Raw genomic sequence first — 15,352 nt, forward strand, 5'->3', positions numbered from 1 at the left:
CCTTTACCGACGATTATTCTAGGTACGGGTATGTGTACTTGATGAAGTACAAGTCCGAAACATTTGAAAGGTTCAAAGATTTTAGACACGAAGTAGAGAAGCAACTCGGACGAAGTATTAAGAAGCTGCGATCCGATCGTGGTGGAGAGTACTTGAGCATCGAGTTCATTGACTATCTAAAAGAGAATGGAATGCAATCTCAATGGACTCCACGTGGAACTCCTCAACTTAATGGAGTCTCCGAACGTCGAAATCGAACTTTATTGGATATGGTTCGATCAATGATGGGGTTCACGAACTTACCGGCATACTTGTGGGGTCATGCACTTCGTACTGCCGCGTATTTGCTGAATAGAGTTAACACCAAAGCAGTTAAATCCACACCTTATGAACTTTGGCATTCCAGGAAACCCAACTACAAACATATTAGGATATGGGGTTGTCCCGCTTATGTGAAGCGATTAGTGGGAGATAAGTTGGATAGTAAATCCGACTTGTGCTATTTTGTGGGGTATCCCAAAGACTCGATGGGATACGAGTTCTACTATGTCAAGGAAGCAAAGACGTTTGTTTCGAGAAATGCCACCTTTTTGGAAAGGGAGTTTCTATCTGATAGAAAAGGCAACATGATGGAACTTGAAGTAGTTCAAGAACCACAAAGTGAAGTTCAAACGCAAGAACAAATAAGCGAACCAATACAACAAACCACTAATATACCTCCTGAACCTACGGTACGTGATCCGAAAGAGTTCGGAAAATGCCGGATAGGTTATTACTCCTCGAGAATGATGAAGATCATGTTGATCTTGGACAAGATCCAAGAACATACAATGAGGCCGTATCGGATGCAGACATGGGCATTGGCTAACTGCCATGAAATCCGAGATGGAGTCCATGTACTCCAACAAGGTGTGGACCTTGGTAGATCCACCCAAAGGAATTGTTCCTATAGGCTGCAAGTGGATCTATATGAAGAAAGTTGGAGTGGATGGAAAGGTGTCGACCTATAAAGCTAGATTGGTAGCGAAAGGATACACTTAAAGGCAAGGTGTTGACTATGAGGAAACCTTTTCGCCTGTCGCGATGCTGAAGTCTATTAGGATTTTGCTGGCCATAGCTGCGTGGTACGACTACGAGATATGGCAAATGGATGTGAAGACCGCCTTCCTTAATGTAGATATTGAGGAAGAAATTTACATGGCGCAGCCGGAAGGCTTCATATCTTCTGGAAGTGAGCAAAAGGTTTGCAAGCTCCAGCGATCCATTTATGGATTGAAACAAGCATCCCGTAGTTGGAACATTAGGTTCGACTCAACTATCAAAGAGTTTGATTTTGAGAAGAATCCGGAGGAACCTTGTGTATACAAGAAGGTTAGTGGGAGGGCAGTGATATTTTTAGTGCTTTACGTTGATGACATTCTACTCATTGGGAATGAGGTAGGAATGCTGCAACAAACAAAAGCATGGTTGTCCACACGTTTCTCAATGAAGGATTTGGGAGAAGCATCTTATGTATTAGGAATACGCATCTATAGAGATAGAGCAAGAAATATGCTTGGCTTATCCCAAAGCCTGTACATTGACACCGTTATGAAATGGTTTAGCATGGAAGAATCGAAGAAAGGATTCTTGCCAAAATGTCCCATGGGGTTCGTCTCTCGAAATCTATGTGTCCGCAAACACCTATTGAAATCGAGGAGATGAAAATGACGCCTTATGCTTCTGCCATAGGAAGCATAATGTATGGCATGCTATGTACGAGACCCGATATTGCGTATGCTGTGAGTGTCACAAACAGATATCAGTCTAACCCCGGCCCGACTCACTGGAAGGTCGTGAAAGATATCCTCAAGTACTTGCGAAGGACTAAGGATATATTTTTGGTCTATGGGGGTGCCGAGTTGAAATTAGAGGGCTTTACCGACTCTAGCTTTCAATCGGATGTGGACGACTCAAAGTCGAATGAATCTGTGTTTTCTTATGAGGGTCATTGAGTTTCAGTCCATTTAGAATGATGGAATGTGTTGAATTCTATGAATTCCTATTGTTATTTTTGCACTTCGTTTCGTTGGTGCATGGGAAAATTTTGATGTGTTAGCTCGAATGGATTGCATTTCCTATTTTCCTTTATCAAAACATGCACATTATTTTAAATATAACTCGATCATTGAACTTCACGATTCTTTTTTTTTTTTCTTTCTTTTCAAATTTTTAGATATGATTAGATTGGCGTTAATAGTGTTTTATTCTTTTTTATTCTTCAGTGATATAGTTTTTATCATACGAATATATTTAGGCTATTTGATGGTATTCTTCACCAGGAGCTAAGGATATTTTCATTTTTTTATCATACAAATTTGCTGAAGAAATTTGCAACTTTGCTGAAGAAGCTGCACTGGTGTGGAAAATAAAATATTCAGCATTCAAGTTATTTGTTTTAGTAATGCACAAGTGCCTAAGATGATTTCCAACAATATTCAGGTTTTCATCTTTATCTATATGCCTATAGTATAAAATTTATCGTTACATTTTTTGTATTCTAACAAAAATATTTATCAATAATATATACATCTAAAGAGAAATAACTGTGATAGATTGAAATATAAATTTTAATATTAGTAGGAATAAAAGTCAATAGTTTATTATGTTCTTTATGATGCATATTAGTATATCAAGATAATACCAGTTGTACAAATTTATAATCTGGCCTAATCGAACCATGATGGATCGGCCTGATTATATATGAGCCGGATCTTACTTATAGTGAGCTGGAACGTGTTTAAGCCATTTTATTAAACATGATATTAGTTTATGAGTCGAGTTTAAACTTACTATAGCTCGACCCAAATTAAGCATGTTTGACTAATTAAGTTAATAATTAAATATTTAATATTTATTAGTTCAATACTTTTGCTACAGCCAACAAATATACAAGCTAATTTTATCTTGAAATATAAATAAGAAAAAGAGTAAGAAAAAAAGGAATAAATGGTGGCAGTGGAAAATGTGAATTAAATGAAATGTACCACAATTGGTGAAATTTATCACTCATAGCCATTGATAAATCTTCAATTATTTCCCAGTTTTTCAAATAGCAGAAGAAATGTTTAGGGTTTGTTTAGATATAGCCTATGTTACATAGACACGGGAACGGGGACACGGCGACACACAGACACGGACACGGGGAAACATTTAATTAAAAAAAGTAGGACACGGGAACGTGGGGGAATTTTGGATACCCGTGTCCAAGTATTTAAATATTACAGATACGCCCCACAAGCGTATAGTACGCGTATCATCGCGTTTCGTGTCAGAAACGTAGTTGACACGGGGAAACTTGTCCCTTCAGCCGTATCTGTGTAACATAGGATATAGCTTTAATGGTAGACTACTAGATCCAACTTAAATTGTTCGTGTAAATTTTTCACTTTTTCTGATGCAAGGTTGTCAATTGTTTAATTTATGTATTTGTTCGTTATAAGCAGATATAAACTCGAAGAAGCCCGAAAAAATAAGGGGCTCTTTGATATAACCCTTCAATACTTCTTTTAATAGGGAGAGGCCCAAACTATTTTGCACCATTTGAGAAAAACCCCTTCCTAATTTCAGCCACCCATTTTTCCAATAATGCACATACCACCTCATCAACACTATCACCAATTATGCGCCTGGCATCTCATCAGCCATATTTTTTTTTTTTTTAAACTTTTTTTTTCCTCCATGAGGTATATTAATCGACTATGCGATTTAAGCATAGTCGATTAAGAATCTGACTATTAAAAATAACAAATCACAACTACAAATAATACAAATCAAATATATTTTACAAAAACAAAAAGTATACAAACATTATAATTGATTTATACAATTGGAATCAATAAATAAAACAATAAAACAATGGAGTTGATTAACCTTAATCGACTACCAGAGCATAGTCGATTAACTTAATCGACTATTGAAAACATACATAGTCGATTAAGGTTCCAGCCTGCACAAATTTCTTTACTTGCGCCGTTATCTGCCCGATCCACAAAAAAACCCTAAATCTACCTCCCCTTCGTCACCACACCGCCGCTACACCACACTTTGTCAACCATAGTGGGAGTTCGATCTCCCAGTCTCCCAGTTTCAAGAAATGGAATCCTCCATTAACGACGACTTTACTGAAAAACTCCATTAAAATATAACAAGCAGAAAAAAAAGAGAAAGAAAAAACACAGAGAAGAAAGAAGATGAAGAATTTGGAAATTCATACTTCGTTCCCGTGTGAAAGGGAACAATCACAGCTATATATAAAAGAAAGGTTTTCCCCGAAACACTAGACCTATTTTTGTAAAATATTTGTAGCCCTCAGGGTATTTTTGTCTTTATGTTGGAAGTTATTTTTATTTTTTATTTTTTCCTTGCCGGTTTTTTGCACAATAAAAACTTGCCTTTTCACGTTCTCTTCTCTGTAAAATCGTCTGAAGAAAAACTTCCCACGATCTATTTAATGCTTCGATCACGATCCTTTTTCTTTCTCACGTTCAAGGAAGATAATGCTTATCATCACCTATTTAAGTTTTTTTTTTTGGTTTTCATATTTTCACTTGGTTCTGTTAATTTTTTTCTTATTTGATCAAATATCGGAATAGTGTTCTTTAGTTCCATCTATTTGTAGAAAAAAAATTATTTGATTACGTAGTAGATTTTTTTTTTAAAATACACGTGTTTTTAGTTTAAGACATATAGTAGTTTGTTTACTTTTAGTAATTTGAATAGTTGTTCATGGATGTTCTCGCCTAAATAGTCTTAATTTTACTGCTCATTAATTTTTAATTATTTTGTTTAGATTCTGTTGTATAGCACAATACAAGTACAACATAATAACAGTTGGTTTAATTTTTTTTTTGGGAAACTACAGTTTCTATATTATAAACATTTTTAACGACTCTTACACGAATCCATGGCCTCCTATATTATGTACCTAAAATATTACAAACGCAGCGAGTCCATAAAATCGTCAATTCTCATTTTATCCATACAAAGTTGTAACAATGTTTTTACGATTTTGTAACCATTTTTTAAATTATTAATAACATTTTTCCGAACAGCAGATAAATTATTATAACGATTAAATTCAATCTTTGCGGCATAAATAAATATAAACTTCGAACAAACTAAGTGCAAAGCTCTGATTCGTTAAAAAGTGAAATATTCAAGCAGGTTGCGATAAGTACAGATAAACAATTGTCTTCAAACAGTTTTGCAAGTAGAATATGTGAAAATTGTTAAAGCTTATTTTTTAATGTAGTGCAGTAAAATATTTCAAGATGATTCTATACTGGAAATAACTATTATTATAATTAGGGAGCTAGATTTTTTTTACATACTTATATTTAAGTATTCTTAAGCACCGGTAATGTATGAGAAATTAAAAATAATTTTCAAGATGTCTTCTTGCACTCTTAACTTTTTTTAGGTTAACAATTTTTGCTCTAACCTTCTGCTAAGGCAAACAAGAGTGTATATATATTGTGCTTCATATTCGTTTGTTCGAGAAAAAAAAAAATTTATAATAATTTTAGTTTTTTAAGCTATCACTATAATTTAAATTTCACAATTTTTTTTTAATATTATGTAATACCTTTTATTTTTCTATATTTAAATAATTATTCTCATTCGTTTGTGAATGCTATCCCATACAACACATGAAAAAATATGAAAAAAAAAAAAAAAAAAACTTAAATAGGTGATGGTGTTGCTGGTGAAGCTAATGATGGGGTGACATAAATTGAGATTCCTGAAGAACTACTCATACAATCATCAGGTGATCATATAGCTTCTATTGCGGAATCTACGTATCCAAACCTCATGGCCAATGTCAAAGATTCTAATTATTTACGAGAGAGAGCTATATTGGCGCCTACAAATGAAATTGTTGACATGGTAAACAACTACATGCTATCTTTGATTCCAGGTGATGAAATGACGTATCTTAGTTTTGATAGAGTTCCTCCGTACATAATGACATATATCACTACAAGAAATTATAGGTTTAGCGACAATTGATTTTGGTCGTTAAAAGCAAGAAAATGGTCACTAAAACTTACAGTGACAAAATTAATCTTGGTCGCCTTTGGTCACAACAGGGTTGTTACTAAAAGTCCTCTGCGACCAGTTTTTCAGTTGGACACTAAATACATATATTTAGCGACAACGCATTAATGGTTATTAAAAACGACAATTATTAGTGACATTTTTGTGCGTCACTATTGTAAAATTTTCTGGTCGCAACAATACCACAATGGTCTCTATAAGTACTCATATAGTGACCACATAATTCTGGTAGGTGAAAATTATTCATTTAACAACCTAATAATTGGTCATTAGTGGTCGTTGTAACTGTATATATAGTGACCATATTATTCTGGTCGGTAAATATTGTCAATTAATGACCAATTAGTTGGTTGCAAATAGTTTTCGCGTGGTTGCACTCGGTGTTGTAGTTCAGATGTTTTAGTGATCATCTTGCGACCGAATATTTCGTCGCAGAAAAATATTCTTATAGCAAGTAAATTGTTGGTTGTTGTTGTGTATACATCAGAAACTAAATAACAGTCGCAAAAATAACTAGCATTGGTTGTTAATGGTTACACATCAACAACCAAACGGTGATTGTAAAAGCTATTTAGATTAGTTGCTAATGGATACATTTTACGACCAAATACGATTCAAAATATAAGATAAAACCGGTTACTAATTTACATATATTAATAACTCATTCTTAATTTCAAATGATTTAATACTTATACGATAACTACTAATAATGGCTCCAAATAATCAAACAAAACTCAAAGTTGTAAGTTTATAAGTAAAGAATCAGGCAAATGACCATTAATGAATTTCAATCAATGTTATACAAAATAATCCTAAAACCAAGCCATTGTAAGTGGTGTCCAACATTTCGTTCATTAATATTACAAGTTGAATTTTTTGGATTTTTACTCTCATCAAAGACCGGAAGTACCAAATCTTGATTCTTGTGTAGGTTCCACTTTTAAGCCCATACTTATCCCTGAAGCTGAAAAGAGAAAAATCCTCCTGCAAATAAAAACAATATTCTCATCAGCTAACATGCATATTAAAGTCAAAGGCTAAAGAAGATAAAAAAAAAAAAACATATGATGCAACATGCCCAAAATCAGTAGCACAGACTATATATATTCAAAACCACTAGATTAATTAAAGTATCACTCATAGTAATTGCAAAGAAAGACAACATTAGTACTAGAGTAGAACTAGAAGAACAAGGTTGCCAAGAAGTAAAAACAAAGTTGGCGAGCACATTAACAAAATTGCATAAATTGTGTCTGCATATAATAGAATAAAACAAAGCTAGCTACATAAAATTCAATACATAACCCAAATTAATGTACTTACATCTGCTCTTGCTAAACCACTATCTCAAGTACACTGTCCACAACATTACGTACCCACTGTAAAAAAAAAAAAAGATTTATGTTAATAATTATGAATTCCTTTTCACTAACAAACTTAGGAATCATACCATCCTTCTCATCACTTGTCCAGAGAAATAGAGAAAAAAAGTAATAAAGAGCAAAAACACCATTCAGAATAATAATATGAACATTCATACCCAGAGAAGCAATTCAAGTGAGATGAATATAAGAAGTTCCAAACTCATTATCCAAGCATCATATGGTTTTCACATCATCAGCACATAAGAAGTCATAGCATTGTATATTCATCAAGCATACATAAGACACCATGTTGCACAAAAAATAATTATTAAATTCACCATTTTCTCTATTAAAATGCTGAAATTTTTTTCTATCCACAAAAATATATTAGGGAAACTTAAGGGTAACTTTTCAGATAATAGTACTTCTTTTCTGTCCACAATAAATCATAACATATCTAATGTAACAATGACTAAATAAAAACTTTTAAACTATTTATTATACCTGCATTTATTTATTAATCCAGATCGCTATCTACATTGGCATGAGCTGCAGCTTCATCATCACTACTCCAATATTCAACTAGGGTGTCATCTTCGTCTTCACCATCTTCTTCTTCGTCATGTTGATTATTGTGCACACCTGAATTAACTATCTTTTCAGCAATTTCTATCTCTAAAGGAGCTTCATCAGTGCGTACTACCGAACCAACCTCTAAAGCATTATCTTCAACTTCAATATAAACACAATTTTCTTGCTGATATGCATCAGGTTCATTTTCATTAGCAGAATGAATGATTGATGGGTCAAAAAGATGTCGATGTTGTACATGTTGAACTACTTTCCAGTTTCCACCTAATTTAGTATCCCTCACGTAGAAAACTTGAGTTACTTGATTTGCTAAGATATAAGGATCATTTTCGTACCAGACCTTACCCACATTTATGCTAACGAGGTCACTGTCTATCTTTACTACTTTATGTCTATCCAAATCAAACCATTTACAACTGAATAGTACACATCGGTAATCATAAGCGTAACTCAACTCAATCACATCTTCTAAAACTCCATAAAACTTAATCATTTTACCTTTGTGAACTGAATCTGTACACACACCACTATTTTGGGTTACTCGTCTAGAATCTCTTTTACTAGTTAGATACTTAACTCCTTCTACTATGCACCCACTACATTTACTAATACGGTAATCAGGGCCTGATGCGAGTGCAAGAAGTTCATCCGTAGCTTCTATGGATTTTATATTTCGAAGTTGTTTAATCTAATATATAAAATATATATGAGTTAGTATGCACCGAATAAAATAACTAAATATTAATTGAAATAATTAAAATATAAATTTGAGATCTTACTCGATTGTCAAACCATGAAGAAAACTCTTTTTTCTGTCTAAACTCCCAACCAATAGGATTTTCTTGCTTAAGTATTTCTTCATGCTCCCTGAAAAATAGAAGAAAAAAAGTAACACAATCAACACATGTAAATTATTATTATAATATTATTGAAAAAAAATCAAGTTACCTCATATACGATTCTATCTCCACACAATTATTCAAGACAAACCAATGCAATGCATTATATTGTTCAGTGGTCATCTGTACAAAATTTGTTTCTCCAAAGGTTCGAATTTTACTTCGGAAAATAGAGATAGATGCATTTGGATGTTCATCACCATCACAATTTCTTTCATCTCTATTGTACTTTGTCTCAACTCCACGAAGATACAACGAACAAAAATTCAAGCACTCTTTCACAATATAAGCCTCTGCAATTGAGCCTTCAGGACGAGCTCTATTTCGGACCATTCCTTTTAGACTACTTAGATACCTATTGAAAATATATAAACGAAAAACATAAATAACACAAATAAATAACAAAAAATAAAAGATACTAAGTTAATTTTAACAAATTCTAAAAAGTAGTAATACAATTATCTGTTACCTTTCAATAGGATACATCCATCTATACTGTACAGGTCCTCCAATCTTTGCTTCTTGTTTAAAATTCGTATGACGTTGTTTATGTTGGTCAGAATGCTTCCAACTTATTTATTTGCTTTCGTAGTATATTAATTGATTATGCAAATTTTACAAAACTTTAAGATGCTTTTGTCAGTGGTAAATATTGTTATATATATGAACCATCTTGTAAATAAATGTCAGACTCTTTTTAGAAATTTTTTAAGTTTACTCTGCTACACTAGTTTTTGTTGCACATCCTTCAGATTTAAAATAAAATTTAGAGGAATCATGAAACTAATAATGTCACTGTTTGCTTACTCTTGTAATTTGAATGCAATGAGATGGAAAAAACAAGAATTTAGCTTCTTTTTTTTTTTCTATTAACAAAAAAAAAATTAATTGTTATATTTCTTGGATTAAAACTTGACTGTGAATTTTATAATTTAGGTTTGAAAATGAGCATCAACTATAAGCGTAAAATGGAATTGTCAAGAGCGATGGCAGTGGCTAATAAAACTAGGGATTTGAAGCGTAAGTTGGAGTTATCCAAGGCATTGACGGCAACATGTGATATGGATGATGATCCAATTGTACATTCCATGCCTCAAACATTAGGTAATAATACTAATATTTATGTGTATTGTAGTTAATTAGTTACTCTACCCCAATGTAATCTATTATGTTGCGCTTTGAATGTTATAATCCTAGGTAAGAAAAAGAGAGTGTCAGTTCCCGTGCCTAGATCTGCTGAATTGAAAACGAAAAAGACTACTATGCAACATGTGGTACCTGAGTCAAATGTGAATATTAGAAGTGATGCCACAGGTATTATTGAGTAAAATTATATTTTGTTCATTTCCTTGTTATCATAGATGTAATATTTTTTGTTTTTTTGTAGAATCAACACGTAAGGAAAAAAGAGCATCATTTCCTGTGCCCGAAACTGCTAGCGTGCAAATGGAAGAGTCTATAGTGCAACATGTAAACAATGAGTCAAATGAGAATATCACTATAGGTATTATTCACTTCAATTATTTTCTTGTTTATTTCACTTATTATCATATATATATAATATAGTTTATTTGTTGCTTTGTAGAATCGATAACGGATGTAGTTGATAGCACATCTGATGCCACCAATGGTAAATTTTTTTTTAAATATATTACATATTTCTATAAGCATAATTTACAATTAATACATAAATTATGAATTTCACTTTTCTTACATTTCTGTTCAGGACCAGTGAAAGAAAAACGAGGTCGAGGTCTAACTAGAGGATTGAATACACAAAAATACATACGAAAATGTGGAGAGAAGCCAAAAATTGTGATTCCAAGAGGAATCAATAAACCTGTTGGGGAGCACAGTTCGAAGCACGCAACGCAAATTGGAGTATTGATTAGGCTTGAAGCTCCAATGAAAGTAGAAGGTTGGGCAAAGATTCCAAACGAGAAAAAGGAAGATCTTTTCAGGAGATTGGTTGTAAGTAATTACTTTACTTTTATTCATTTGTCTTCTCAACTAATTTTAACTTTACAATAGTATATAACTAGAGTATTTTGAATCCATTAAGAATAAGCTGAGTTACGACGTGGAGGAGCCTCATGTTGTGAGTTGTATTTGGAAGTCTTTTGCTAAACAATATTCCACATTTCGTTCAAATGCTCATATGTATTATAAAAAAATGAGAAAGCAAGGTGGTGTGGCACTAGCTAGAGAAACTATTTATGAAAAACTTGCGAATCGCCAAGATGACTGGCTTTGGTTGTGTGATTTTTGGGAGACACCAAAATTTAAGGTATGTATTTTCTACTTATAAGATTTTCGGGATAATAACAAGATTAAATTTTATATTTCTGATCCAAAACGCAAACTATCACATTAATTATTTGTTTAAAAATATTTGCAGAAAATTTCAGAGACTCAATCTAATAATAGGTCGAATTTGGAGTATACTCACAAATTGGGGACTAAATCTCGTGCGGCTCATCAACATGAGAATGTTAGTCGTGTACTTTCTTAGTTGAAACTATTTAACTATAATTGTTTCCTTACATTTGCTATTGCTTTGAAATAGAAACTAGATGATGTTGATATGTACACGGCTGAATTCTACAACACAAAAAATGGATGGGCCGATGAAGAGGCCGAGGCTAATAGTGTAAGGCTGATACATGTCCTACTATATTCTCTATTCATTCTACGTATGTGCTAAAAGAGAGTGTTTTTGATTCACGAAATGATTATGATGATATTTTTTTATTTTGAAATAGGCTAAAATGAAGGTATTGAAAGAACAACAACAAGCTTTGCCGGAAGACGAACGTATGAGCGTAGAACAAATTTGCATTACTGTCCTAGGAGAAAATTCATCATATGCCAAAGCAAAGGGCCTCAATAAAAAATCATCTGCCAAGAATATTTCTTCAACTTCTGAAGTATCTACTAATGGCGCACGATTAGAAGAAGACTTGGCCAGTACACAAGCTGAGTTAGCAAATGCAAAAGCTGATTTGGCCATTCAAAAGTCCAAAGTAGACGCATTGGTGAAATTTGTTGAGAATATGAGTGGTACAAGCTTTTCTGAAATTATTGATTTCCCTAACTGGTAAAAAATCTATTTAAATACTTTTAGCAAATAAATTTATTAATAAAATTTCATATTTAAATTGTTATACTTATTATAGTTTTGTGTTCTTCCTAATGCAGATTATAACACTAAGACATTGATAGCGTAATTGCTGAGAAAGAGCAAGATTTTATTTATATTTTTATGTTCTAGACTTCACATGAGTGGGTATTTGCTCCTTGATTTTTTTAGTTTTATTTCCTTTGAATCAATTTGGAATTATGGTCATGCTTTGAATATGAACAATGTCCATGATATTTTTGTTCCAATATTTCTTCTATAGTGTTATTATTAAATGAGATGATTTCTATAATATGTTGCATGTTTTTTCTCCAATGTTGGTCGTTGTTACAGCTTTGTAAGCTCACTGAATATTAGTTACCATTTTTAGCTACTAAGATTAATTGGTTGCAAAATTTTAGATAGTTATAGTCTTTAGTAAAATAATTAGGGACCGACATTTACGTTGCTATAACAATTTTTTCAGCAACCAAATTGATGGTTGTTAACCATTGCTTTAAAGATTTATAGCAACAATTATATATTTGGTATTAAATTGGTCACTGTTAATAGTTGGTTATAGTAACCAAATAAAAATCTTGCTAAAGACTCTAATTTTGGTCGTTGTATTATTATCCGAGGCTCGCTCAACTACAGTGACCATTTATAGCTACCAAATAGTAATCGGTCGCAAAAATATTTAGACCATTGAATAGTTGCAACCAAACTATTATTGGTCATTAAATATATACATTTAACGACCATTTAATTACGGTCGCTGAGATTATGGTCGCTAAACCTATATTTTCTTGTAGTGTATACACCTGAATTTCTGAATACCATTACATCTTCAGGTCTTCCAAACCATGAGTTAAAGTTGAAAATTGGTGTTCCTGTTATGTTGTTGAGGAATATTGGCCAGACAAGTGGTTTGTGTAATGGTACAAGATTGTTAATTACTTGATTAGGAACTCGAGTTCTAGAAGCAGAGATTATATCAGGTTCAAATATTGGAGACAAAGTCTTCATACCAAGATTGTCGTTAACCCCATCAGACAAGAGGATTCCGTTTCCTTTTCAACGTCGACAATTCCCTATTGCTCTTTCATTTGCTATGACAATAAATAAAAGTCAAGGGCAGTCACTGAAATGTGTTGGTCTATATCTTCCGAAGCCCGTTTTCTCTCATGGACAACTGTATGTTGCTGTTTCGAGGGTCACCGCTCGAAATGGTTTGAAAATACTTATAGTTGACAAAGAAGAAAATACTTCCAACAGTACAACAAATGTTGTTTATAAAGAAGTATTCCGAAATATCAAGTAACTAATTTTGTATATTATTCACATTAATTATTATGCACAATTAACTTTTGCATCATTAACACATTTTAAATTATTGTACAACATGTGAAGGTGGATTCAACGCCTTGAAGATGTTTTTGTTATGTTATACTTTGCTACGCATTAAGAACGGCAATCTTTTCACCCAAAGTTGTTTCATTTATGTTCTTGCAAGTATATTTGTATTTACAACAATTTATGTTCGTATATTGTTTGTTGTTAGTTTATTTTTTATTATAACATTCTCTTCCGTATGCGCGTTTTGCATGTCAATTATTTAAACTAATTTTTTTTTTTATTTCATTTTGGAAACAATCCACCGTGCAACGCACGGGTCAAAGTACTAGTTATTAAGTAAAAAAAATATATTATAATAACATATACCTCATTCACAAGATTCCTACCACTAGCGCAATGCCTTCCCGCTTTCTTGAGGGCCGAGTTCCATTTGTACAATTGAGGAAAAAAATATTTTTTCCACCTACTTTATACACAATCTCTTGTTCTAGTAGTATATGGGTTTCTCTCGGTATCGAGCATTTCTTTGATGAAAGATATGAGATTTGTCCATAGGTCAACTTCAATTTGACTTGCACCGTGAATTAGATTCTCCGTCGCCGCATAAAATGCTTTAGTGAGAGCTACATCTTCATCTTGCAACCAATTATTGATTGCCATTCTTAATATACATATATTACTCCATATAAGAACGGATGGCAACACTAGATTTTCCTCCCTTTCTTTTTTATTTTTCTTGGGCGTCTTTAATACCAAAATGACATATTTTTAGGCATTTTTCCTCCAAAAGAACTGGCCCCATTTTTTTTTCCAATTTCTTGCACCATAAAAAGGCGAAATCCCTCGCCCCCAGGGCCCCCATCCATTGGCCCGACAAGGATTGATGGAGGAATGTAAATCATGGTAACTCAACGGCCCGTTAAGGTAGCGGACCCGGACCTGGTGCCCACAAGGAACCAACCCTCATTGGAATTGAAATTCCCACACTGCAGCTGCCAGGATTATAATGTGGTCGGTACTCTGTCGTGGGGGCCCGCTGTCGGTTCCTGACGTAAGAGTAGGTGTGCAGCCCATTTTTAATTGCTTTCTCTCTCATTCCCTTGCCACATTTAGGGAGGCAACGATTGAAGGTATTGAAAATTAGGGTTCTATGTTTAGGCTGGAAATTAGGGTTCTATGTTTAGGTTGCACATTGAATTGATTTACAACTTCTTTTTAAATATTTTTGTTTCTGTTGCTTGTGAAATTTTTTCATATAGGAAGAAATTTATTAAGTAAAAGAAGTGTAAATTCTCTTAGTTGTATTTAATTTTTGGGTCTAATTAAGATATAAGTCACTGGTGACAAACCTTCTTATTAGAACTACATGACAAGTCTAACTAAAATTTGCATATCCTTCATTAAATTCATTCCAAAAATGCCGTTCCACTCGCAAATTCGAAATTACAACAGATTGTAAATATACTATGATGAACTATGGTATTATTTAACATTTTTAAGTTTGCATCTAGCATTTATTTTTAATTTTTACGTGGAACACGTTTTTCTTTTTGTTTGTTTGTTTGTTTGTTTGTTTGTTTGTTTTTTTTTTTCATTTTTCGTATTTTTTCATTATATAAAAATCTATTTTTTCCCTTCTTTTCTAAATAAATTGAAATTTATGATTTTTTTTTAATTTTTTTCGTTCGTGGACATCTACATAAACTCGTAGGAACCATAGTAATCCGTAGTTACCCACATACATCTTGAAACTCTAACTCCTCCTTTTAACCCTATCCGCCAGACACCCGTAGACACCCACAGACAACTGTAGACATCCAAATCAAAAAATCTTAAATTTTCCCCACCGAACCCTAGAGTCGCTCCACCACCACCACCATAGCGCCGCCCTCAGCCAACGAAATCCTCCATGCACCGCCATC

General features: G+C 33.2%; 2 protein-coding genes across 2 annotated transcripts; one reads left to right on the forward strand and one right to left on the reverse strand.

Annotated features, from left to right (window-relative positions):
• Window positions 1-6,846: 6,846 nt before the first annotated feature.
• On the reverse strand, window positions 6,847-9,480 carry LOC105951618 (uncharacterized). The gene is made up of 6 exons (XM_088823606.1): window positions 9,423-9,480; window positions 9,003-9,308; window positions 8,834-8,921; window positions 7,968-8,742; window positions 7,423-7,478; window positions 6,847-7,083 (listed from the first exon to the last, which is right to left on the reverse strand). The coding sequence occupies exons 1-4, from the start codon at window positions 9,437-9,439 to the stop codon at window positions 7,981-7,983; spliced, it is 1,173 nt and encodes a 390-aa protein (XP_088679732.1). The 5' UTR covers window positions 9,440-9,480; the 3' UTR covers window positions 6,847-7,083; window positions 7,423-7,478; window positions 7,968-7,980.
• Window positions 9,481-9,950: 470 nt separating this feature from the next.
• On the forward strand, window positions 9,951-12,248 carry LOC148767934 (uncharacterized). Its single transcript, XM_088823607.1, has 6 exons — window positions 9,951-10,057; window positions 10,151-10,457; window positions 10,539-10,583; window positions 10,680-11,603; window positions 11,716-12,013; window positions 12,152-12,248. The coding sequence occupies exons 4-6, from the start codon at window positions 11,538-11,540 to the stop codon at window positions 12,178-12,180; spliced, it is 393 nt and encodes a 130-aa protein (XP_088679733.1). The 5' UTR covers window positions 9,951-10,057; window positions 10,151-10,457; window positions 10,539-10,583; window positions 10,680-11,537; the 3' UTR covers window positions 12,181-12,248.
• Window positions 12,249-15,352: the final 3,104 nt, after the last annotated feature.

This window comes from Erythranthe guttata, chromosome 9, assembly GCF_056151865.1.
Source record: "Erythranthe guttata isolate IM_541 chromosome 9, IM_541, whole genome shotgun sequence".
NCBI classification, from domain to species: Eukaryota; Viridiplantae; Streptophyta; class Magnoliopsida; order Lamiales; family Phrymaceae; genus Erythranthe; species Erythranthe guttata.